Consider the following 24,586-nt stretch of genomic DNA (forward strand, 5'->3'; position numbering starts at 1 on the left):
CTTTCCTTACTTTTTTTGTTGTCGTTGGAGATGCGGCGATGGACGGTCAACTATTACGTCACACTGATTACGTCACGCTGATCATTCGCTTCTTGACCTTTTACTTGCAGGTGTTCTCTGCAGTTAATGTTGTGAACCGCTGCCTATGCCCTCCATCTCCTTTCCAGGTGCATTTCGACCGGCTCTGGAGTTTCAGCGACAACAGTTGATACGTTTTGTAGACCCCTCGACTGTTCTCGGTAATATCCTTGCACAGTCCTCTGCAGAGGCTGCTTCTCTCCATGGGTGTGTCAATGTTCGGCTACTGGTACATTGGTTAACAAACACACTGGGCAGCCGCAAGGCGAAAACGCCGATGCTTGCGGGGGCCATCATCGGGTCGATAATGGGCGCAGCATACGTTGTCGGGTTCACGATCTACTTCTACAAGCGGTGGCGGCACAAGAAGCTGAAGCGGCGCATCGAGGCGGGCAAGGCACCGCCCCAGCCAGTCGTCGAGCCAAAGGAGCGGGTGGTTATTCCGCCCGACCCAGCTGTGCTTTTGGGGCAGCATAAGGGCGGGGAGGTTATCTTGGTGGACGAGAAGGAGAAGCGGCACCACCACCACAGGCAAAAGTCGAATGGACACGTGCATGGGAATGGGAAAGGGGTACATGGCGACGCAGATGGGGGAGGCTCGACTTCGCATTTGGTTGAGGAGACGACCTGATATTTCTAGTAGTGAGTTGAACCTCACTTCTCTGTTTCGCTGCTTATCGTACACTCAGGCATGTAATTAACCCTAGTCGCAATATGCTCCAAAACTCGCCGGCTGTTGGTTCTCAGTGGACTTCTTACTCTGAGTACGACACTCACCGCTACATCCCGAGCGTAGCGCAACAGGATCCCCCGCTTGACGTTCAGCTTTCCCTTGTCTGACGCCTCCCACTCCGCCTTGCGCCGCTTTTGCTCTGCCTCGTCAATAAACCAGTTGATAGTTCGACTCTCTGCGTCAATGACGATCTTGTCGCCGTCTTGGACAAGTGCAATTGGCCCACCCAGTCTCGCTTCTGGAACTACGTGCCCGATGATGAATCCGCGAGAAGCACCACTGAATCGCCCGTCCGTGATCAAGGCTGTCGAGTTTGCTAATCCGGCGCCGGCAATCGCACCCGTCGGGCCTTGCACGGTCAGTATGAGAAAGAAAAACGAAATCAAAATTACCCAGCATCTCGGGCATGCCTGGCGCCCCTTTGGGCCCTTGGTATCGGAAAATAAGCACCATACCAGGTTTAATTTCGCCGGCTTCCAGCGAGGGGAAGAACGTGTCGAGACTGTCGAAACATTTTGCGGTTCCCTGGAATTGAGTGAGCTAGGTTCTTGGACACAATCCATTACCTCAAATTTGGCCCCTTCCTTGCCCGTGAGCTTGGCCACCGCCGAGCCGGGGCAGAGGTCCCCATAGAGGATCGTGAGGTGTCCAATGGGCTTGACGGGCTTCGCAAGGCTGTAGACCACGTCTTGGTTGGTGATGTCGAGTTCGGCGACATGCTCCAAGTTTTGCGCGAGCGTTTTTCCCGTGACGGTCAGCTGGGAGCCATCGATGAGGTCCGTGTGGTTCAACAGGTATTTGAGTATCGCAGGGATCCCGCCTACGCGGTGGATGTCCTCCATGTAGTATTTTCCCGACGGTCTGACATAAGCGTCCCTATCCAATCAAGAAAGGCAAAGAAACGCACTTGAGGTCAGCGAGGACAGGTGTCTTGTCCGTGATCATCTGGAAGTCGTCGATGGTGAGCTCGATTTCGGCGGCGCGGGCAATGGCGAGGAGGTGCAGGACTGCATTGGTAGAGCCCCCGAGAACGGTCACGATGACCATAGCATTCAGGAAAGACTGGCGAGTGAGGATGTCGCGTGGCTTGATATCGTTGGCCAGCAGATTTTTGAGGTATTTGGCTGCCCTAAAGCATTCTTGCGCCTTCGCTGGTAGCCAAATGAACAGATAGATTGTTTTGAATGGTCAACTTTACCAGAGTCGAGCGCCGGAGTGCTTGAAGAGTAAGGCAGGGACATCCCAAGGGCCTCCAATGCCGAGCTCATGGTATTGGCCGTATACATGCCGCCACAAGCGCCAGCTCCTGGGCAAGCATGGCGCACCACGTCAAATCGCTGCTCCTCAGTAATCTGTCCCACCGTGAATGCGCCAAAACTCTCGAATGCGTCGCTGATATTAACGGTGTCGCCCTTTTGGTACCCCATCGCAGGACAGTCTGTTCAAGTAATTCAAAATATCGACTGGGGGGAAAATATAATAAGCGAACCGACTTCTCGCCGGCCGGCCGCGATTGTTCCGCCATAGACGATGATGGTGGGCCGGTTGTGCCGAGCTGCGGCAATCAAGCAGCCGGGCATGTTTTTGTCGCAGCCAGGAATCGCAATATTCGCGTCGTAGTGCTGGGCCATCATAACAGACTCGATAGAGTCTGCGATGATGTCGCGACTGGGGAGCCTGTATGTGCTTAATCAGCATCCACGCCAATAGAAAAACAAAAAACACCCACGAATACCGCATGCCTAGAACGTGGTCACATCCAACAGAAATGGTGCGCCATGCTTACCATCAGTGCCCATAGAAATGGCGTCTGACACGCCTGCACGGGGGGGGTGAAATCCAGATGGACATATCCACAAGTCAAACTGACCGATTGTGTTGAAGATGAGCCCAATCAGGTCCTCGTCTTTGCAGCCGTCCTTGACGTGCTTCGCAAGATCCAGCTAGCGGGGGGGTATATGGAAACAAGCCAGACACCAGCGCTGTCGCTCACCAAATGGGAATTACACGGGTTTCCTAGCCAGGATCAGACGTAAGTAGGCACGAAAGAACTGACTCAACCGACCTTCCCACCACACCGGGGAAATGCCGATCTGGGTGCGCGTCAAAACGACAGAAGCGGGCAAAAAAGGAAGCGCCAACTTGTGGTTTGTCCATGTCTGCCTCAGAGAGCCCCACAGCGTAGACTGTCCGCCATTACTACTAGTGATCGCTGCTGCCTTAAACTCACGCATCGCTTGCGCCCCGCCCCGCGCCTACCGAATAACCATTCACTCTCGAGACAAACTAGTGGAAAAGGCCCCGACCTTGACCTGGGTAATTGCCGAGGATATTTTGTTCAGCTTCGCATTGGGGGAGACCGTTGGCGGGGATGGAAGGGAGTGGCTGCAAACTCTGTCGAGAGTTGACCCGCAGAGAATAGTACAACGCACATCTGCACGCCGTCCGAGTCAGACATGGTGGTTGTGTAAAAAGAGAAGTCGAGTCTTGGACCCGTGAAGCCATTATGCCAGAGGCCAGACTTCGACTTTCCGTTTTGGGCAACAGAGTTGGGGCTGCGGGCCGGCTGACCCGCAGCGAATAGGAGCGCATTGATTACAAGTACAAACGTTTCTACAACCGTCTAAAAGTCGAACTCGTTGCGGAAGAACTCTAACGAGCCCCGCCTTTCTGGCTCGGTCCGTTCAGCTAGATCGGCCCGTTCCTAACGAGGTGTTAAAGGCTTTGACCAGTATAACGGAGGCGTACCATTTGCAGGAATGCGCGACGAAGAGTTTGCCAAAGCTGGTCGCTCGTCGTCTGGCCTGAGGCTTCCTGCATCTTTAAGCCGCTCAGGAAGTGCTCAGCTGCCTCTTTATAGGCATTGATGTTCAAGCCTGTGTCACTTGGATTCAGAGAGAACACTTCGAAACTGAAAAGCTTACAAGCAACGCCAACATTATAAATGGCACGCGTGTAGGTCGGTCGTAGTTGGAGCGCTTCCCGATAAGCCCCAAGTGCCTCTTCGGGGTGGCTGCCGTTAGACAGACACGACCCAAGACGGTTCCAGAGCGTAAAATCGTTCGGCCGTACTGAAAGCGCGCTTTCAAAGCAGTCTTTTGCGCGGTCATATTCATTGTTGGTGTAGAATAAGACTCCGAGGGCGATCTGGACATCGGGATCCATTTGACCTGCAGTATGCTGACGGCGAGCGAGGTCAATGAATACCTCTGTCAATCGGGCATGTGTGTCCCACATCGAATTGGTGGAGACAGACGCAATAGTCTCGGGTGGAATAGGGTGAGAAGGGAAACGGGCCTGAAGCCATCGGAGCAATGTCGCGTGTGATGCTCTGTCCATGCTTTCGTTTGTGTAAGAAATCGCGAGTGACTGTAAAAGCCTCAGAAATGGATAGAAAACAAAAATTTGAACAACTCACCAGCATTCCCACGCCTTGGGCACCAGCGGCTTCCGCGAGTTTGACCCCTTGAACAAGAGCACGCATTCCGGCTTCCTCCCGCTCATCCATGTTTCGCGTTTCGCCCAGTAGGATCCAAGCCTCATAGCCGCCTTCACCCAGCTCGCCTTTCTGGATGGCTGCTTCCAGTAATAAGGCCGCTTCCGACAGCGATCCGTTCTGCTCGAGAAGCAGCTTGGCCTGCGCTAGTGGCGACTCGGACGAGAGGAACTTGTTGGTCGTTTCTGGATGATTAGTCGGTACCGTCAGCGAGGATCAAGTAAACCATACCGAAAGTGTAGTCATCGAGAATAGGAACACCATCCTGGTCAAACTTGGTGGCTTTGGAGTCGTCATAGTCGCCAAGACCGCTCTCCCATGCATTCTTCATGCCAGCACCGTAGTCGAAATCCAGATCTTCCCGTTGACCAGACATCATCTGGTTGAGTTCAGCTTCCCATTTGGCCATATCCTCCTTCGGTGGTGGGATGTCAGAGCTCTGGAGGTCGGCCAGGAACCTAGGCGCGCCATGTTCAAATAGCGAGAATGAAACAACAAATGGCTCACTTCTGGAAATCGCTTTCAGATGTTTCGTCAAGTGTTGTCTTGTTGAGCCTTTCCTCCAGGCCGGTCTGACCTTCAGGAATCTCTTCAATTTTGGCGGACTGCTGTGCTTCCGATTGGGCGGCGATAACCTGAGCGAAGGCAGCATCAAACTCCGCCTCTCTACTTTTCCCCTTCCCACTCATTTGGGGCTGCTGTAATGCGGGCGAAAACCCGCCGCCATACATGCCCATGCCCATCCCCATATTACCCATGCCCATGCTCATTCCCATTGGCATCCCCATCGAAGACATGGGCTGGGCTGTTGGTAGTGCTTGCGGTGTCGTGGCCAGTCGCGGGGCTGACGCAAACTCGCTGGCCCAACCACCTTCGAACGAGCGCATTTGATGTTGTTGGTCCATAATCCACCGCTCGTTGGCCTCAGAAATCGGCTGCCCGCTCATTTCGTGCATTCGTGCAAGCTCCATAGGATTCGGGGCGCCAAAACCGGGGCCGACATGATGGCCCGAGTCAAAAAACTGCCGCGCAAGGGCGAGATCGCTTTGGCTGGCCCCGGCAGACGATGTGCCTGGAAGATGGTGTAGCTGAAGAGGGTCATCAGAAAAGAGTCAAATGTGTGGTAAGTGACGCACTCGAGAGGAAGATGGACCCGCAATTCTGTCCTGGATTCGGATGAGTGAGCAAGCAGAGTCTCAATATATTCATACCTGTTGGAGGCTGCGGTCTCCCTCAGCGTGCTTGAGCACTTGTGAAAGCGGGTTTATTGGACCACAATCCGCGCCTGACATCAATCCCTCCATGGCGGTCAAAAGCAGGTGAAGGTCGGTAATCCAAAAGACCGGTGAAATATTTGTCATAGTGTTTACGCGAGCAATGTAATTATCGACCCCAAGCCCACGGACTCTGCTCTGCCCCAGCTTGCCTACCCAAATTCTCAAATTCTGTAGCACGCGAATTGCTGGCATCAAGATTGTGGTTGGTCCCTCCTATTGCCGCGCCGCACTCTGGGCAGCGAGACTGTTGCATTGCACCACCGCATTCCGTGATTACATAAACATGCCCTTGCGGACAAGTGTAGAAATGGCCTGTGTGCGCTGGAGGAAAGCTTCAGCTCTGTCAAAGAATGATATAAAAAACACACAAAAGTTGAGTGCTTGCACAATCTTCAGCTTCTCGTCCAAAGAAACCTCTTGATAGAAAGTATCTCCCGCAATGCTGACTTGTAGTTTTTCCCACTCAGAGAGGATGGCCTCCGCCGGGCTCTTGAAGCTGTCCCTGAGCCATTGCTGATCTTCCTTCAAGTGTGCCCTACTCGTTTCCTTCAGAGTTTGCTGGGCCTTCTCGATTTCCTTCACGATGTCGTTCAATAACTGTTGGCGGCTCTCCTGGAACATGCTTGCTGCTCGCACCATGTCAACATTGAACCGGAATCGCTCAAACTGCGCTCTCATCTCCAACACACGACTTGTCGTCATTTGTCTCCGCGAGCCGGCTTTCTCAGCAATGGAGAATGCCAACTCAGCGTCATGGATGCAACTATTGAGCACGAAGGACCCAAAGCGAGCCCATTTCATGCTCTCCTCCTTTGACAAATTCTTGGTATTTTGGACTAGCTCCGGCATCCACGTCCGCGCCAGATCAGCCATGATGAAGCGCAGGTTGATCGTCGCCCAAAATGCCTCGACAATGAAACGACGGTCTGCGATTGGTTTCAATTGGCCGACCTGGAGTGCAGCCATTCTCATTGCGTGTTCTGCTGGGTGGCGAGGCGCACGAAGGGGATTATCCATCGCTCTGTCCATTTCCTGGCGGTACAGGCTCGAAAACGCAGCCTCCCATGCATTCATATGGGCTGACCGCATGGATGCAATTTTGGTGGCATCTCCGTACAGTTGAACCAATCCCTGGGTGGCGCGCTTCCAGGCATCATTAAGGATAGTCGAGACACCATGTAACGCCGAGGTTGGAACAAGATGCTCCACCGAAATGGGCAATTCCTTCGTTTCGTTGGCAGTTAGAGCAGCCTTGCGCTGCCTCACTTGCTTCCGTTGAGTCTTCTCGGATTCAGATTTGGTCGATACAGACAGTGTTATCTTTTTACTGTCGCCGTTCAGCCTATCAGCCATGTTGTCCTTGGAAACACCCTCCATCGCGGTCTGAAGCTTGGCAAGGCGCTTCGTCATTGTCGAGATAACATTGCGTTCTAAGATATCCAAATCAGCTGATTTGAAAACTCGTCCGTATCGATTGGATGTAATCGCTTGTCGACAAGTTGGGCATGCCGGGGGAGCTCGTGCCTCGCCACCAAGTTCAGGAGAGCAGAGTCCCCGCCATGTTTCGTCGTCGTTCTGAGTATAGAAACCACTCAGCCCGACAAGACCATCCAAAGTCTCGACGGTGAAAACGTGCTTGCATTTGAGAGTAATGAGCAAGTCGCCTAAGGTTCCTTCAGACGGGTCGACATCTTCCAACTTGCGGAACATGAGCATGTCGACAACGTCTTGCTTCTGGCTAGGACTGGCGCATTCGGCACAAAGCTGAATGGCGCAATCTTCTCCACAAACTGATGACCCAAGTCATTAAACAGCTGCTGATGGCATTCATGGGCCTACCTGAAGGGCATTGGTGACCACACTTGAGACGTTTCTGACACGGAAGATCACAGGGAAGACGAGAGCAAACCTTGAAAAGGTCAATAGACATGTCATGAAGATTATTTGAATGATCACCGATCCACAGGGCAAAGGACATCGTCCGCGATGAGAGCAAGCCCACACACAATCCTCCATGCACGGCGCACATGGTGACGAGCAATAGTCCTTGCAACGCGAATGGGCACATTCTTGGCGGCACTGCTGTTGACAAACAGTCGCGCATTCGTGATTTGTCGAGCACAGTTTGAAGCACATGTGACCACAAAACAGGAGCTTTTGGCACTGATGTTGGAGATGGTTTTGTCGGTTAATATTTTGACCGGGAATCTTGTCGTTGAGCGACTGGCATTCATAGCATTTGGCAGAGCAAGTGCGACCACAACATGTCATGGTCCCATTGCATGGAGCAACGCATGAAAGGTCTGAAGGGTCTACGGAACATTGCACCGACACAGAATGTTCACATTTGGCAAAGTGCTTCAGCACAATTTCAGTGCATCGGACATCTGACAGATCGTCCATTCGCCAACTAGTCTACTTGGTTAGCTGATTTGTCAGAATCAACTTCAACTCACCATTCAACTGCTGCAGATCGATGACCACATGGAAGCTGAACATCTCGAACCAAGAATCGACAGTGACCACAATCCTGTGAACACTCTTTCTCGCAGGGGTGTCCACGCGAACAAAGGCGAGGGCAGGGCTCTGCGCATTTGACTGCGACGTGTTTTGGGTCATCGGGATGGCACTGTTGGTGATAGTGAGCCGAGATACCTGCACAAGGCTTGTGTTATATATACCTTGAATTGACACAAGTGACCACACTTTAGGCGATAGGCACATGGTTCGAGACAGCCCCCTATATAAATTAGCTAACTTGACCAGACGCAACAAGTTGAACAAACCATCTGGCGCAAATAGAGTGATTTTTCCGGGCTGAGAGATCATTTTAATCGTCTCTGGATGGCGATGGCAAGAAACTGGGAAAGCATCCCCAACACATTCCACGCTTTCGAGTTGCTCTATTACTTCCCGCCACATTTTGCTTCTTGAGGACAGCTGCGCAGAGTTACCAAGTATAAAAAGGCCCTGTTTTGCTCTAGATAATGCAACTGCACTCCCAAATTAGTAAGTATTCAGACCAGACCAGAATTATGCGGGCCACTCGCCATTTGTACGATTCTCGGACTAGTGAAGTATGTTTGAGATAGAATGACCCCGAAAGATCAAGCACTCACAGCAAGAAAGCCTATAGTTGGGCGGCCATGCATATGCGAACTATCCTCTTGGGAGCCCACATTCCGCACAGTCGAAAGAATGACAATCTAATGGCAGTTTTAGTATGCATTCTCATTCATCCCGGTCGGTCATCTCAAGTACCTCGGCTTCTTCGCCTTGATAATTGTCGATTGTCCTCAACCGAACCTGAAAGTCTTCGTCATCATTGAATATTGAAAGAACTGAACAGACGTACGCGCTTTGTCACCTTCACGTGCTCGATGTGACCGTGATCATCAAGCTCTTCTTCTTGTTCAGCTAGATCTTGCTGGTCCTTGCCTTCGATTAAGACGGCAATTTCCTTAAGACCAGCGAGAGCATCTCTGACGCGAGCAAGTTGCCCAAGATAGGCACATAAGACGACGATGTCTCCCTCGTCTGAGTAACATCCTTGGCTGAGCGATAATAAGCTTTCCAGGTCCACAAGCTGTTGCTTTCCTCACCGAAGTAGATGCAAGACAAGGTCTTTAATCATTTCAACCTCGAACGTGTTATATTTGCTGGATGATTCCTCACCACCGTCGTTTTCACGATGGGAGTGGTTGAAGAAGAAGACGTTCTTTGCAAAGCCACGAACAGGAGGGTAGGATTTGACAAGCGAATGGTCTTCGAGTGAGGGATAAAGGGTGTTGCGTATTAAGCTCGAGATTTCTGGTCGCATTCGTCTCTGGACGTTGATTTGGGACATGGCCAGGTTGTTAGACGAAAGGCGTTCCATGAGTGACATATCGAACTTGAACAGCTCTCGTCCACGCCGATTGTCCATCGAAAGCGCTGTAGGGTCGATGAGAAAAACCGGATACTCGATGCTCGTACACACAGTAGTTATTCAGTGTCGGTCGTAGTTGGAGAGGGTCTCCAATAAGGATGAGATGCTCTATAGACGGCACCAGACTACCCAGAATGTGCGCTTCGAGCACTTGACCAGCCTCTTCGACGAGCATCACCCGTGGGGCTAAACTCTGTGAAAACATTAGAGTATTCTAATATTACAACACGCAACACGCCTGCAATAATGATGTCAATTTTGCGGCCCCTATGTCACAGAGTTAGCTGATGTATTGGCTTGGATGTGAGGGCATAACCAACCAGTGGTAGTGCATCCAACAATATCTCGTGACTGAAGCAGGGTTCGGCGAATCTAGAGCAGAGTTAGCTGCGAAAGAAAACATGGGCATTCATCACACCTCGTCTTGGCTCTCCTGGTTATTCTTCAAGATCGTTTCGTACTCTCTTCTCAGCGCCTCAAATTCTTCGAGTCGATTGATATCCAATTGTTCCCTGATCTCACGTGACCAAAATTCGTGAAGGCGGTTGCGCTCTCTCCTGGAGAAGCTCCACATTGTCCCTTCGGAGAGAAGATGCGCAAGAGGCCGGTCCGAGTTCAGAACCTGGCGCGATAGAAAATTCCTTGTCGGTGTGACTATTTCTGGTGTTTGGTCGAGCAGCGGCATTTGTACCGTTCGGGGACTCAGAGGCTCGGTTGGTGAGGGATTGCCATTTTCATCATCGTTCCCGGCAGCTGGTGTTGACGCAGCCTCGCGTATCGAACTTTCGCTCGGCAGAGACAGCCAATCCTGCTCCCAGAGCTCTTTGATGTCCTCGACATCTTCATCGTCATCAATTCCTGAATCGTCTTCTAGTTCAGGTACTCGTTCGTGTTGTTCTTCAGCGTCCATGTCAGCCAAGATGTCGAAACGGTTATTACGAGACTGTTTCTCCACCTCCCGTTGGCGCTTGCTTTGCTCAACAATCGACGCTTCAATGTATGAGAGATCACGCCCTTGCTGCCAAAAAGCATAGATGGACTTGTCTTCTGTTTCGACCTTCCCCTGCTTGTTGACATGCTCCCAATCACCACCCTCGCCTTCGTCAGATGCCAAAAGCTCTCGAACAAAATCCGGAGGGCACATGTACAAGTGTTCACAGTGCTCGGGATACCCGAACTCAAGGTGCTTTTTGAGCTCGTCGGTCGGCACTGTTGCATTGATGTATGCTTTCATCAACTTGTCAATCTTCTCCTGCACTTTTTTGAGGTCATGGTAGTGGTTCTTGAATGAATTGTGTAATCTGGATCGACCTGCAGCAAATTCAAGGGTTTCAAGCGAGAATTGGGAGATTCGTTCATCTGCAGAACGGGAGCCAAGCCGCACAATGTTATTGGTGATGCCTGCGTCCAAGACACTTGTAAGAAGATGGTCTAGGGCATGGTTGGTGAACGCAATCATCAGAATAGGGCCAATCTTGTTTGCAAGCAAAACGCGAAGGATTTCAACGCCAGTGAAGGACTCGATAAAGTTAGTGAAGGGGATACGGACAGCATATATGGCTCGTTACCTTTCCGGTCCCAGGCGGTCTGGATAAACAAATTAGCTCGTGGCCCATTTAAGAGCCTGGAAAACTGACCCTTGGATCAGGGAGAGTTCGCGGACCATGGTGTCGATCACAGCATCCGCCTGACTAGGATCCAGTCGACTTGCGGTTCTGAGTTGTTCCCTGGCATTCATGATCGAAGTTCGACTGGAAACATCAAGTTCAAGACTTGCTACAGCCGCTTCGGGTGGGAACAGAGACGCCAGTTCGAACTTGAAACCAGGGACAAGCGCATATTGAGGCGGAGTAATGGACCGCGAGACGAAGAAATCGTTGTGGCGATGCACAAGATATTCTGCGAAAGGTAACGACTCCGGTTCCCTGCGCAATGCTTCAAGGAACGGACGGATTGCCTCGAACATGACAGGAGCCTCGATTAGCAGCTTGAGGCCGGTTTCAGCCAGGTCACGATTCTTCAGTGCATTGAGGGCACGAAGCTCGATATCAGGACTAAAAAAAGCGACGCGGATTGTGACACGACTGTCGCCACCACTGCGTCCAGCTGACTCAGTAAGACTCTTCAAATTACTTGCGATGGTAGCCAGATAGACATGAATATCCGTTCCTGACTGCCAAAGAAGGGCGACAAGACCGCCTTGAATGAGTCGTTTTCCGCTGACACCTTCCCAGAATGACATGCGACTCTTTGGAGAAGACTGGCGCGCTCGACCGGGCGGCGTATCGAATGAGAGCTCCACAGACAGACCGCGGCGGTCCGGAGGCATCGCAACAAAAACAACGTTGGTATATAGATTGAACATTACTTGTTCATCCGCCTGGCCGCGATATTTCCCTCCACGACTTTTTAGTAGCTTGGTCAAGGTTGTTTGTGGTGACATTTGGATCAAGTCATTTCGCACCAACTGCACGGCCGAGCGAAGAGAGGAGGTGAGTTCCTCGCGCAATAAGCGAAATTGGATGTCAAGTAAGCGCTCCATGCTCTCGGTAGGCAGATGGTGTGGGGCACCATGATAATTGGCAGGTAAAAAAGGCAAAAGCAACGAAACGAGCTCTCCGTGAGTTGGCGCGATCTTGATTTCGGCGATGTCCGTAGAATCGTTATCGTGTCGTGGTCCGGCAATGCGAAGGGCACCAGGACCTTCGGTCTCGAATATTGCCCGTAGTGCTGCAGAAAGTCCCTCTTGTGAATGTGTCTGTCGGGGAGCAATAAAGGGCGACGATTGCTTCTGGTCCATACGCCGTTGTTCCCGATCGACAATAGCGACAATTCGGGTAATTTGACCTCTCAGATGTTGTACGATGTGATCACGTGATGCGACGGGGAGTGTTGTGAATGCGTCCGTGAAGGAGGGAGGGGAAGCTGTAACACCATCAACCCAAGCTTCGACCCACTGGCGGAGTTCGTGAACGACCTCGGGCAGTGTTGGATATCTGATAGAAACATTTTTGAACCGCGTCAAGATTCTATGCATATAGTTGGTGAGTAGAACTGGAGAACTCAACAGGCAGCTTACTCATAGAAAATCTTGACAAGTGAGGTAAACAATTGAATTCCGATTGATTTAGCGTCAGTCCCGCTCTCAGATGTATCACCGAAGGACCCAGTTTCGATTATATGGCGCATGCATATGGTCAGATTCGTGGACCAAGGCTCGAAATTGTCCAAGATGCTCTGGTAAAGACCGTTGACTAGCTGGTGAAGTGTGCTCTTGATGACAAGATCAGAAGCATAGAACTAGAGTATATATTGGTCTTAGTCGACAAATCTGGACGTCGACTCACTTTAAGCAACGGGAAAAAGCCGCGTTTGAACGAGAGGGCCTGACCGTTCAAAGCTACTCTAGTGGAGACTTCTTCCCAGCGCAACACGTCGTTGATTCGCAATAGACCATTGTCCTGGGAAGCATGAATATGGGAAGATAGTTGCTTACAGACATACCTGCGCGAGTGAAGTGAGTAGCAAAGGCGCAGCTTCAGTCTACCCCCAATTGTCAGAAGTGTCAACAAGCAATCAACGGGGCCGAATGCTCACCCAAGCCGAGTCAGAAACATTGATGGATGATAAAAGGGACACGAATGGGTAGACTTCGATAGGCCTCCGGAATCGAAAATCATCCTGCAAGAAGCGCTTTAAGCGTCGGTGCATTTCTGTAGGCGACATATCCTTTGTTGGTGAAGCATTGGATGCTGTAGCATCTCTCCACATGGGAGGATGAGCTGACCTCGAGGAGCTTGCTGCTGAAGTGCTTCTCTCGTGGCGGTATTTACAATTGAACTCTCGATTGCAGGTGCCCCGCGACCAGTAGAAGTTGCAAATACCAGGGGGAGCGTTAGGATTCTCTTGGTTGTTGTTGTTGGGCGGCCTTGGTGGACGGGTGGCTTGGCTAGGTCGAGATGACCCAGAATGCGAGAATGAACACTTGTCACCAAATTTGCAGCCACTGGGGGTGTTGTGGAAGCGACAGGGAGGCATGGTGAAGGGAGGGAGAAAGAGTCGCCACAGAAGGGGGCGAGGCGATATGCTTTTCTATAAACAGACCTTGTTAGACGCCCATTTTTAATCGTGCAAGGGCCAAAGAGGTCTCGTAATTGGAGCTAATCCGCTTTATTTGTGCCATTCACATCGGATGTGTCTTTCCTTCGGGGTATGCTGTTCGAGCAAAGCGGACTTGGTTGCAAAATGAGGTCCAGGAAAAAGAAATCAAAGCATCACGTGCAGAAACTTCATGCTTCGGTTAAGACCACGAACTGCCGGTCTACGGACTTGCCTCCGGGCATATTCCACACCGTCGTCTCCTCATGCTCTAGTTTTACTTGAGCATAGGAATGGTGTTATAGACGCTGGTTCTTTGTCCGCCTTAACCGCGGCGGAACAACTCGGTGGACAGGTCACTGGGCTTATTGTGGGTGCACCAGAGCACGTTTCGGGCGTGATAGAAAAGGCCAAAAAGTGCGCGGAAATGTTTTCTTGAATACGACGTTCTCATGGTTGACGGGTAGACTGAAGGGCGTCACTGCCCTCCTCCACTCGACTGCGGCCCAATACTCTGAGCCAGTTGCTGAGATTGTATCGCCTTTGCTGGAGAAGCTTCTTTCGGACTCATCTGCTTTCACACACGTTGTCTCTGCCCATACTTCCTCCGCCAAGTCTCTGTTACCCCGTGTTGCTGCGCGTCTCGATCTGCCTGCCGTGTCAGATATCGTCTCTCTTGAACACGACTCAGCGGCAAACGCGACCACCTTCACACGGCCAATCTATGCTGGAAACGCCATTGCTACTGTCCGCGCTCCATCATCCATTCGCATTAAATTCTTCACCGTCCGTTCTACTGCCTTTCCAGCTGCTGGTGCTTCGGACAACGCAGTTGAGGACAAAGCAATTGAACCAGTCGACGTTTCGGATCCTCCTACTCAACACATCCAGACTATTCTCACAAAGTCTGATCGCCCAGACCTTGGTGTAGCCTCCCGTGTCGTTTCTGGTGGTCGTGCACTTAAAAATGCCGAAACGTTCGAGAAAACGCTCTACCCTCTAGCAGATGTCCTTGGTGCTGCGGTTGGCGCTTCACGGGCGGCAGTAGATGCTGGCTACGCGGACAATTCACTACAGGTTGGTCAAACAGGAAAGGTTGTCGCCCCTCAGTTGTACATGGCGTTTGGGATTTCAGGAGCGATCCAGCATCTTGCTGGAATGAAGGACTCTAAGCTCATCGTTGCCGTCAACAAAGTATGTGAATGTGTTCCCTCAAGTGGCCCATCCTCATTGTTTTGGAGGACCCCGATGCCCCCATCTTCCAAGTGGCAGACGTGGGCTTGGTTGCAGACTTGTTTGACGTCGTTCCTGAACTGATCACCAAACTCAAAGACCAGTAATACCAACTCTGTACGACAGCCTCAATGAAACAAAGTATACTGCATATCTTGAGTCTATTCAAAAAATCATTGCATCCAATCGGCACCCTGATAACGATCCACGAAGAGAGTGGTTGTACCCAAGTTCTTGTTTCAGAAGCTCTTGGTCGATATTAGATTTTCCCCACGAATAGGTTGCGAAGTACCTCCCTCGCAGTGATGCGAGCAGTGTGGTACAAGGTGAAGAAATCTAGGGTCGAAGTTAACGTGTCCGCCAATCCCTAATGAATCTTCCAGCAATGCAGGAGGGAGAGAAAATCGGACGTACGAAGGGCAACATAGGTGGGATCCAACCTGCGGGAGAATGAGAATGACAAAGGACGAACAAGGAAAAGGAACATACCTCGCGCGTACTCCAGCGCAAAACAGCCTCGATGCATTTTATATTGCTTTGTCACGCCGCGTGGGAGGAAGTGGACAGTTCCGGCTGTATAACGCTCCATCTCAAAACTACCCGGCGCAAATGCCCACTGCTCTCCAACAAGGATGTGGAAATAATCGTCCGCACTCAGGATGCCAGAGTGCCCTTCCGTGCCAAGCGGAGTACCGAAGATAATGAGGTATTCGGTGATGCTCGCGTGAAGTATCCGCATCGAGCCCATGGCGCCACCAGCATTGGATAGGACCCATTCCGTTGAATCGTGGTTCAGCTTAACTTGACTGGATGCATAGGTACTGGTCAGGTTGGTAACAATATGGTCTATCATCCCGGCTGTATCGTTGGGTGAAAATGCAGACGCCACAGCGGACTGCGCCAACTCGTGGAGGAAGTCTGGGTCGAAGACATACCACCGGTCCTGTTCCGAAGTTAGATATGCAAGGAGGAATAAAGCCAACGCACCTTGACGTGGTCTAGCCATCTTGCGAGAACGACCAAGCAGAGCAGAGCAATGGCGCCAATATTCCACTTGCTCAGGTTGAATGTCATCGACAGATTCAAGATGTAAATTTCGGGATCGTACCACTATACGATTCAAGCACAATTTTATAGATAGCCTCTCGTAATGAACAGACCAAGTCTAGGCACTATATCTTCCCAATCAGTAAGTTGCCCAACATCTCCCTTCCAGTAACACGAACAGTGTCGTACAACGAGAAAAAGTCCAAAGTCGAAGTGAAGGTGTCTATGAAACCGAAGGGAAGCATAGGCGGGATCCAACCTTGAGAGAAACAAGTGTCAATAACGGGTAGTAGGCAACCGGGAAAAGAATGGTCAACCTCGAGCATATTCCAGCGCAAAACAGCCGCGATGCATCTTGTACTGTTTGGCTGTCCCACGAGACATATAATTGACCATCCCAGCCGTATAACGCTCCATTTCGAGGCTGCCAGGTGCAAAGGCCCATTCCTCTCCTACAAGAATGTTGAAGTAGTCGTCGGATGTGTGGACACCAGAGTGGCCCTCTGTGCCCAGAGGGGTCCCAAATATGATAAGATACTCAGTTATGCTGGCGTGGATGATGTACATGGCTCCCATGGCCCCACCGGCGTTGTTGAAGACCCACTCCTTTGAATCGCGGTTCAGCTTGATTTGGCTGGGGGAGTAGGTGTTGGTGAGATTGGTCACGATATGTTGAATCATTCCAGCAGTGTCGTTGGGTGAAGACGCGGCGGCGACGGCTGACTTTGCCAGCTCATGGAGTGATTCTGGGTCAAGAACATACCACCGACGCTAGTTGGCATGTTTAAGCAACGCCGGAGACGAAGAATGGACACTATTGACCTTGATGTTGTCTAGCCAGCGCCCAACAACAACGAGAACGACAAGCGAAATGGCGGATAGACTTCGAATTGTCATCGTAGACAAGCGTAAGTTGTTTTTTTGTGAATCGTACCACTGCGTGGACATCCTGACAAATGATACTGAACAATCCGACAAAGGATAATTAGATTTTGGCTATGAGTAGATTACGCAACATTTCTCTTCCGGTTATTCGGACGGTATCGTACAAGGTGAATATGTCTAATGTCGATGTGAATGTATCCGCCAGTCCCTGGATGTTGGTCAGCAGCTGTGCAGGACCATGAGAGTGAAGACACTTACAAATGGTAACATCAGGGGAATCCAGCCTGAAGAGGGTCAGTTAGCTAGCCGTAAGAGGAAAAGGAACAAAAGAGCATACCTCGAGCATATTCGAGCGCAAAACAGCCCTTGTGCATTTTGTACTGTTTCGCCGTTCCGCGAGGGAGGAAATGGACAGTCCCTGGTGTGTAGCGCTCCATCTCAAGACTGCCAGGTGCAAAAGCCCACTGCTCTCCAACCAGAATGTTGAAGTAGTCATCTGCAGTGTGAAGACCAGAGTGGCCCTCCGTACCGAGAGGTGTTCCAAATATGATCAGATATTCGGTGATGCTGGCGTGGATGATGTACATGGCGCCCATAGCACCACCAGCATTGTTGAAAACCCATTCTTTCGAATCGACGTTCAGCCTTATTGTGGTGGAGGGATAGGTGGTGGTCAAGTTTGTCAGAATGTGTTGAATCATCCCTGCAGTGTCGTTGGGAGAAGAGGCTCTTGCAATGGCGTCTTGGGCCAATTCGTGCAAGAATTGTGGTTCAAAGATGTACCAGCGGCTCTATGCAAATTTCAATACCCCTTATGCTGGAGACGCAAGTTTCCACACCTTGATAGCGTCGAGCCAGCGTCCAATGGCGGCGAGAAGCAGGACTATGACAAGACGCGTCACCCATTTTATCGAGGGGCCTGAAGCTGCTGACGGAGCCTGCGTCTTCGTTTTCGTTTTTTTAGTGGTCATGGTGGTGGATTCGCGAAGACGCGACGGTGAAATCGAACCACTTTTTGACAGAGTCACAATCAACATCACGTCAAGATCACCATCTTATCTTATCCACGTAAACATGATTACATTATTGTGAGCTGGCTGTGCGAGGCACGAGCACAGTCAGCGGGAGATAAGATGGCGATCGTATGGGAGGAAGCACCACTGTAGTAGTACTCGAATACACTTGTGTGACTGACGTGACTTCTCGCGTTTACCGCGTCTTCGACTTCTCTAGCCCTCTTCCTCATCCACTCTTGCCTTACCAGCCTTTCGCGCGATGCAGCTCTACAAAGCAGGAGACATGCTGCCCATCGCAGGCATCCAGGCCCCATATCCTGCGGATTTCGACTTCGAGGCCAAGATGACGCCGCCCAAGGCAGTCATCTCATACTCCCTCACTTCCCAGGACCGTAACGTTTACAACTGCGGGGTGGAAGAAGATAATAGAAAGTCCTTGCTCCAGACGGAGAGAGCTAGACAGGCGGCGCTGGCAAAAGACGCGACAGTGCCTGACATTGGGGGTCCTTTGTGCGCGCTCCAAGGTTTTACGGAGGAGGAAATTGCGGCATGCGCGACAAACGACAAACTGTACAAGTCCCATGAGCCCCTCTCCGTCTCCCTTCTCCGCCTCGTTACCGACTGGCAAACCGACAACAAACCGGCAGCGCCAACCATGTCCTTTGAAGGCGGTTTGGAACCGACAAAAACTGGCTTAACAACCAATTATGGCATCCTCATCCCCGACGCCATCATCGCAGCCTTTTCTCTTCGCAAGCCGGTTCCCCTCCCCGCTCTCACCACTGCGCGTTTGCGCGCCTTTAACGAACAGGACAAGATACCGACCAAGATGATGCCCATAGCGTCTTTTGGTGGGAAGTTGGTCCCGGTCTTCGACATCCCGACCTTTAGCGCGTCGATTGGCGAAGATGTCAACCGGATCTCCTTGCGCTCCTTTCCCCGCGGTGTCACTGACGTTTTAGACGCGCACGATACTTTTGCAGTGATCACCTCTTTCGTTACGAGCAAGAACGCGTCGCCGGGCTCAAATCTCGGTTCCCACATCTCGGCCCATGTCAAATTCGTCCGCAACCATCTCAGTTTATCGAATATCCCTCTCGAGCTATGGATGCGTTGGAGTTGGCGTAATATGGTGGCCATATTCTCTACGAAGCAAGGTTTCGACATCTTCCATGCAAGACGTTACCTTTCTGACACGGAAGACGCATTGGAGCTTGGCGACAAGAGGTCGGCGCCCACGGTCTTGGAGGCAGAGGAGCGGCCCCGGCAGCATCGCCGTCTTGAAGGTAGAGAGGGTAGAGCCCCGCCACTCGCGCCCCGAGCCGAGCGTGATCTCTGGCCCCAGCCCGCACCTCCAATGCCAGTGCCTCTGATGGCAGCGGCGCCACACGCATACCAGAACGCCTACACTAATAGTTGGCAGGCCCCGCCTCAAGCTCTCCCGCAGCAGCCGCAGGGTGGGTTTTTTCTGCAGCAGCAACCCGCTTTTGTTTCCGGGGCAAACGCGGTCGCAACCAACCCACAAACAGCTCCTTTTCGCAACCTTAACACCCACCCCCTCTGCCTTATCTGCCTCGGCCCTCACACGTACAAACAACACACCACGCCCACCGATGCCCAGGGCAAGCCCTTTTTCTCTCGCATCTACAACGACACCCTTTGTACTATCGACGGAAAGCCCATCTGCATCACTTTCAACCTTACCGGTCACTGCCAGCGCCCAGCCCCCCACCAAACCGAGATCCTCCACATCTGCTCCTTTTGTGGCCGAAACGACGCCGGCCACTCGTGTCGGTCCCACATTTGATTTGCCAGAACACATACGCCTACCCTCCACTCTTTTCAACCACACTCCTTTGGCATTCCACAATCTACAACACACACTCTTTACTTTCCCCACCTCCGGCACAGCCAACGTCCAGCAGCTTGAAATCCGGAACCGTGTCGTCACTCCTTATAACGCAAATGCTTTCGAGTCTGCTCTGACAGGGCTTGGCCTTGTTAACGAGTTTCCTTTCTTGGTTCCGGAAGGGGTTTCCGGTAGGTGAGATGCCGGTGCTTGGGGCCAGTGTTATCATGGAAAATCCTCCGGGCGTGGATGACAACCCCAAGACGCACGAATACGTGGAGACGGAGCTAGGAGCCGGTCGAATTTTGGGGCCGTTTGAGTCGGCGGGGGAGGTCGAGCTTATCCTTGGTGGCCCGTTTGTTTGCTCGCCTCTGATCATCGCGGAGAGTGAACAAGGTCCTGGCAAGCCACCGAAGGAGCGGGTTTGCAGGCATCTTTCGAAGCCTCATAACCCCTCGCGTTTCCCTTCGGTGAATCACTTCATCGACAAGGACTTGTTCCCGACCGCCTTTGATTTTCCGAGCCGTATTGCGGACACGGTGAGATTTTCCTTCCTTGTCCTCGAGACATTTCCCCGTCCTTGTGACACTTCCTTTCTTTTCACGTCCTCGGGACACATCCTTGGGATGACCTTTATTTTACGTATATTTCTTCAGTCCTCGAGACTGGTCCTCGCGACAATTTTCTGGGTCCTTGCGACATTCTTTTTGTCCTCGTGACACTCCCCTGCCCTCGTCTTTGCGACGACCCCATTCCTTGTCCTCGAGACACTTACCCTATGTCCTCGAGACACTTCCCTCTCCGTCCTCGTGACAATGCCCCGTTCCATGTCCTCGAGACATTATTTTCTCGGTCCTTGAGACATTCTCTTTTCGGTCCTCGTGACCCTCCCTTTTCCATGCAATGACTTATTCCTCATAATGCTTACCCACAGATTGCCAATGCTCCGCAGGGCACAACCGGCGTGCGCATTCGATATCCAAGCATTCCACCGCACTATCCCGATCCACCCATCGCATAAGCGTTTTATTGTCTTCAAGTTCTGTGGCGGCTTCTTTATTGACCATTGTCACCCTTTCGGCCTCGCCTCAGCCAGCAGCAATGCAGGCCAAGTTGGCTCCGCCCTGGTCCGCATCTGGTCGGCCCGTCTCGGACAAGCCGGCCTTCCCCTGCGTTACGAAGACGACATCCCTGCCTTTCGTTTTCCCCCCATCACATCTCACTCACCGACAATTCTTGGCGCTCACAGAGGATTTGAGGGTTCCATGGAACATAAAGAAGTCGGGGACAGCATTCGAGCCGGTTTTCGTTTCGTTGGGCTTCGTGTGGGATATCCCCAGCAAAACAGTGTCGTTGCCGAAGGAGAAGCGGGAGAAATACTTGGCGCGGGTGGAGTCATTGCTGGGCGCGGATATGGTTTCCCTCAAGGATTTACAGAAGGTCCACGGCACCCTCTCTTACTCGACATTTGTCTACCGCGACGGTTCATCACGACTTCCCGCCATCTCGAACGCATTCCGCTTCTACGCAAATGACAACGCACTCCGCCATATCCTCAGGACGACTCGCAGGGCTTTGCTATGGTGGAAGCATCGCCTCACGTCGCCAGATTTCTCTCGCCAACTGGTCGCGACAGCTCCGATGCAGGACTTGGGCCTTTTTGTGGATGCATCGACATCTTGGGGTCTGGGCGTTATTATTGGAGAGAAGTGGTTTGCGCTGAGGTTGATAAAGGGATGGGACTGCGCAGGCACGAGAGATATCTGTTGGCTGGAGGCGGTCGCTTTGGAGGTGCTGCTCATGTGGCTGATTGAGCGCGGTCACCACGATTGTTGTTTGCTGGTCCATTCGGATAACACCGGCGCCATCGGTGCTCTTTCTAAGGGCCGTAGCAGCAATGCGGAGCTCAACCGAGTCGCACGCCGTTTCTGCAATCTTTCCTTATCGCATAACATCTCTATTTCTTTCTCTTACATCGCCTCCGCCTCAAACCCTGCTGATCCAATCTCTCGTGGCATTCTTCCTCATTCCTTTCCCTTGTACTTATCCTTTGACCTGCCTTTTGATATCACTCAGTCCCTTTCGTGTGTAGACTACGTTGAACTGTCTCAATCATAAGAAGTTATTTTGATCTCACCCCTGTCTATGTTCTCTATGTCTCGGGCCCTCATCTTCGACGCGCCGCAAGGTGCGAGGGCAGATCCTGCATCCCTGATTTTCCCATCGCGGCCAGCCATTGCCCTCCACTCTCCTCCTCTGCTCGTCCTTTGCGCTCCAGAGGTCAAACCTCAGAGCAACTGTCTGGTTTTTCCCTCCCAGCCCCCAGCACCTTGCCCACCAGAAATTCTAAGCTCGCCGTCTTTCCACGTCCCCCGTATCTCAGCTCTTACGCCAGCCTCAGACGACTCTGTTTTCGTGTCTGATATTGCGGCGGCAGCACTGACCCGCGCTTTCCCATCGTGTGGCAAACCACGCCGACCCAAGGCAGGTTGCGCGCACAACGAGTCCATCCTCCGGCCATTCGTTCCAGCACCCATGCGAGCCCTGGCATGGCAGACACCCTACGGCACTTCCTTCTTGGCATCTCGACGTTACCTCCCGGCGGGAGATATGGCGCGTGTGCGTGCGGAGATCTCCAACTCCTTAGCAAAGAGCTCAAAGTCCTCTTATGCTGCAGGGCCCTTGCGGTTCACACAGTACTGTGATCGCAACGCCATAGTCAAAACTGGAATATGCATGCACAGCTCTCACTCTAACAAGAGAGACAACAAAAGCTGAAATAGACAACCATATAAAGCACATCTATGACCGCATGCTCCAGTGGCTTCAGAGTGAAATTGACAACAGCCCAAAATTGTACCTGATCCAAAGGCGTTTAGAACCTCAGCCTGAAGGCCATTCACCGAAGCTAATGACTCTACGCATGAGGCATTATCTATTTATGGTGAAAACCAAAGTACACCGTAATGCTTTAATTTCCCTCTTGCTGTCGACACACCGGCTAGCCATTGAAGAGCTTCGATATCCTAACCATGCCCATCAGAGAGAACCCGACCGTAACCGGCGCATATGCCGTTTCTGCAAGACTGCTGTCGAGACACCAGAGCATGCACTCCTTGTGTGCATGTCAAATCCTGTGCTCCTGCAACTGCGTCTTGATTTTCTGGGAAAACTCTTTGAAAAAGCGCCAAAGTTAGCTGCTAAATGCATGAACATGGAGATAGTGGACTTTCTTCGGATGGTGCTATATGAGCGCTCGACAATTGCAATATTGGCAAAGCATGCATATGATGTACTTGAGGTTTACTACGCCACTCCAATTTTTAGGTTACCACCAAGGATTGCTCAACTTCCTTGACTCAATGGGCTAAGTTCTCTGATTCTGACTCCATTCACAGACTGAGTTCTACAACGCTTGGGAGACTGGGCGTGAGCTCGACTTGGAAACTGTCTGGAGTCCCGGGACGAAGATGTACATACTACTACACTGGCTATGTACTATGTATGTCGGGACAATCCCCGGAAACCGGCGTTCCTCAGTGGGACCGTGCCGCGTAATGCTATGCTATCCTATCCTATCCGGAGGAGCTCCGCATGCCAGCTGAACCCTTTCTTCTGTGCTGTTTTATCGCAGACTCGATTGGCTCCCATGGTTTGAAGAGCGCACGGAATTGGATGAACGGGCTTGCACACTGGCACCATATAAATTTCGCCCCTTGGTTTGGAAAAGAGACCAGTGTAAAGAAGGTCCTTCGAGCGGTTGACAAAGATAACAAATTCTCTCGCCCGCCCCGCGGCCCTGTTTCCATCACCCATATGCGCGCAATCCGCGATAGCCTTGACCTGGCATCTCCGCGAGGAGCCGCGTTCTGGGCTTTGGCTTGCGCCGCTTTCTGGGGTTGCCGGCGCCTGGGCGAGTTGACGCTGGCCACCAAAACCTTCGATCCCAAGCATGATGCCTCTCGATCGGCACCCATCTCGCGCTCAACCCGAGCGGGCCGGGAAGTCCTCTCTATTCACCTCCCTTGGACCAAGACCACGGGCTGCGCTGGCGGCACACTGATCCTGACCGCCACGAACGACGATCTTTGCCCAATCCGAGCTTTTGATAACCACACGGCGGTAAACCACTCCCCAGAACACGAGACTCCACTTTTTGCCTTCCGCGACGACTCACCCCGGGCACCCGGACCTTGGCTTCCAGTCGTTAAGACAGCGTTCCTTTCCTTCATCAGTTCCATTTTCCGGGCGGCGAATCTGGAGCAGGTCTTCGGACACAGCTTCCGTATCGGCGGGTCAGTATTCTTGCTGTGTTTGGGCGTGGAACCTGAGGTGGTGATGAAAATAGGCGGTTGGACATCTACCTGTTTCCTCATATATTGGCGGAAGTTGGAGTCCGTCATCCCTGTGGCACTTTCTCGGGCTTGGGACACAAGCAGGAAGGCTTTTTTGTGCGCGGAACGGGGTAGACGATGAGTTAGATGCGGAAATTGACTTTGTCTCTATGGTGTAGTTTATGATAGATTATTGATATTGTCGCATCCCTCCCGTTAGGGTGTCCGTCGCGGGCTCGCCGAACGCGCTATCGCTTTGGGAGCGATGCTCCGTTCGGGCTGTCCGGCTTCGCTTTGGCGACGGACTTGCAGGCTCAGTTTCGCGTCGCGTTGCCCGTCTGGGGCGTGCAGCCGGGCTTGCCGTTTGGGGCCTTTCGTCCTCCTTTCCAGGACAGAGCTTCTGGCGCCCGGCAGTCACGTGCCAGGCCGGGCACGCCCGGCACAATATCCACGCGAAGCTTGCCTTTTCCCCAGTCTTCTTTGCATTCACACCCTTGTGGTCATAGTCTTCATTTTTACCTCTTTCACCAATATCCTACAGCTACCCTAAGGGCTTCCATCCCAGGAGGAGCCATCTTATTGTGAGCTGGCTGTGCGAGGCACGAGCACAGT

At 52.0% G+C, this 24,586-nt stretch overlaps 8 protein-coding genes across 8 annotated transcripts; 5 read left to right on the top strand and 3 right to left on the bottom strand.

The window, feature by feature from the left end:
* Window positions 1-145: 145 nt before the first annotated feature.
* On the top strand, window positions 146-709 carry MIND_00057900 (Protein kinase domain-containing protein; the record flags this gene model as incomplete). The annotated part of the gene is made up of 3 exons (XM_037357544.1): window positions 146-167; window positions 222-285; window positions 337-709. 3 exons carry the CDS (start codon window positions 146-148, stop codon window positions 707-709), a joined length of 459 nt encoding a protein of 152 aa, XP_037225454.1.
* A 4,981-nt stretch (window positions 710-5,690) lies between these two features.
* MIND_00058100 (uncharacterized protein) lies at window positions 5,691-13,550 on the bottom strand (the record flags this gene model as incomplete). The annotated part of the gene is made up of 17 exons (XM_037357545.1): window positions 5,691-7,994; window positions 8,041-8,582; window positions 8,631-8,653; window positions 8,704-8,790; window positions 8,846-8,890; window positions 8,940-9,138; window positions 9,187-9,517; window positions 9,564-9,705; window positions 9,742-9,779; window positions 9,833-9,884; window positions 9,931-11,031; window positions 11,081-11,099; window positions 11,150-12,541; window positions 12,592-12,812; window positions 12,860-12,973; window positions 13,017-13,055; window positions 13,110-13,550. 17 exons carry the CDS (start codon window positions 13,548-13,550, stop codon window positions 7,945-7,947), a joined length of 4,836 nt encoding a protein of 1,611 aa, XP_037225455.1. The 3' UTR covers window positions 5,691-7,944.
* Window positions 13,551-13,803: 253 nt separating this feature from the next.
* Window positions 13,804-14,950, top strand: MIND_00058200 (putative electron transfer flavoprotein subunit alpha; the record flags this gene model as incomplete). Its single annotated transcript, XM_037357546.1, has 3 exons — window positions 13,804-14,027; window positions 14,078-14,804; window positions 14,852-14,950. 3 exons carry the CDS (start codon window positions 13,804-13,806, stop codon window positions 14,948-14,950), a joined length of 1,050 nt encoding a protein of 349 aa, XP_037225456.1.
* Window positions 14,951-15,102: 152 nt separating this feature from the next.
* MIND_00058300 (uncharacterized protein) lies at window positions 15,103-16,841 on the bottom strand (the record flags this gene model as incomplete). The annotated part of the gene is made up of 8 exons (XM_037357547.1): window positions 16,713-16,841; window positions 16,208-16,661; window positions 16,070-16,149; window positions 16,004-16,015; window positions 15,831-15,953; window positions 15,333-15,786; window positions 15,258-15,283; window positions 15,103-15,210 (listed from the first exon to the last, which is right to left on the bottom strand). The coding sequence occupies exons 1-8, from the start codon at window positions 16,836-16,838 to the stop codon at window positions 15,103-15,105; spliced, it is 1,383 nt and encodes a 460-aa protein (XP_037225457.1). The 5' UTR covers window positions 16,839-16,841.
* Window positions 16,842-16,875: 34 nt separating this feature from the next.
* MIND_00058400 (uncharacterized protein) lies at window positions 16,876-17,746 on the bottom strand (the record flags this gene model as incomplete). Its single annotated transcript, XM_037357548.1, has 4 exons — window positions 16,876-16,983; window positions 17,034-17,059; window positions 17,113-17,566; window positions 17,615-17,746. The coding sequence occupies 4 exons, from the start codon at window positions 17,744-17,746 to the stop codon at window positions 16,876-16,878; spliced, it is 720 nt and encodes a 239-aa protein (XP_037225458.1).
* Window positions 17,747-20,741: 2,995 nt separating this feature from the next.
* MIND_00058500 (uncharacterized protein) lies at window positions 20,742-21,758 on the top strand (the record flags this gene model as incomplete). Its single annotated transcript, XM_037357549.1, has 1 exon — window positions 20,742-21,758. One exon carries the CDS (start codon window positions 20,742-20,744, stop codon window positions 21,756-21,758), a length of 1,017 nt encoding a protein of 338 aa, XP_037225459.1.
* Window positions 21,759-21,785: 27 nt separating this feature from the next.
* On the top strand, window positions 21,786-22,418 carry MIND_00058600 (DNA breaking-rejoining enzyme; the record flags this gene model as incomplete). The annotated part of the gene is made up of 1 exon (XM_037357550.1): window positions 21,786-22,418. The coding sequence occupies one exon, from the start codon at window positions 21,786-21,788 to the stop codon at window positions 22,416-22,418; it is 633 nt and encodes a 210-aa protein (XP_037225460.1).
* An 882-nt stretch (window positions 22,419-23,300) lies between these two features.
* Window positions 23,301-24,109, top strand: MIND_00058700 (uncharacterized protein; the record flags this gene model as incomplete). The annotated part of the gene is made up of 2 exons (XM_037357551.1): window positions 23,301-23,935; window positions 23,989-24,109. The coding sequence occupies exons 1-2, from the start codon at window positions 23,316-23,318 to the stop codon at window positions 24,107-24,109; spliced, it is 741 nt and encodes a 246-aa protein (XP_037225461.1). The 5' UTR covers window positions 23,301-23,315.
* Window positions 24,110-24,586: the final 477 nt, after the last annotated feature.

The sequence above is a fragment of the Mycena indigotica genome, assembly GCF_014461135.1.
Source record: "Mycena indigotica strain 171206Taipei chromosome Unknown Mind.scaff0001, whole genome shotgun sequence".
Taxonomy (NCBI): domain Eukaryota; kingdom Fungi; phylum Basidiomycota; class Agaricomycetes; order Agaricales; family Mycenaceae; genus Mycena; species Mycena indigotica.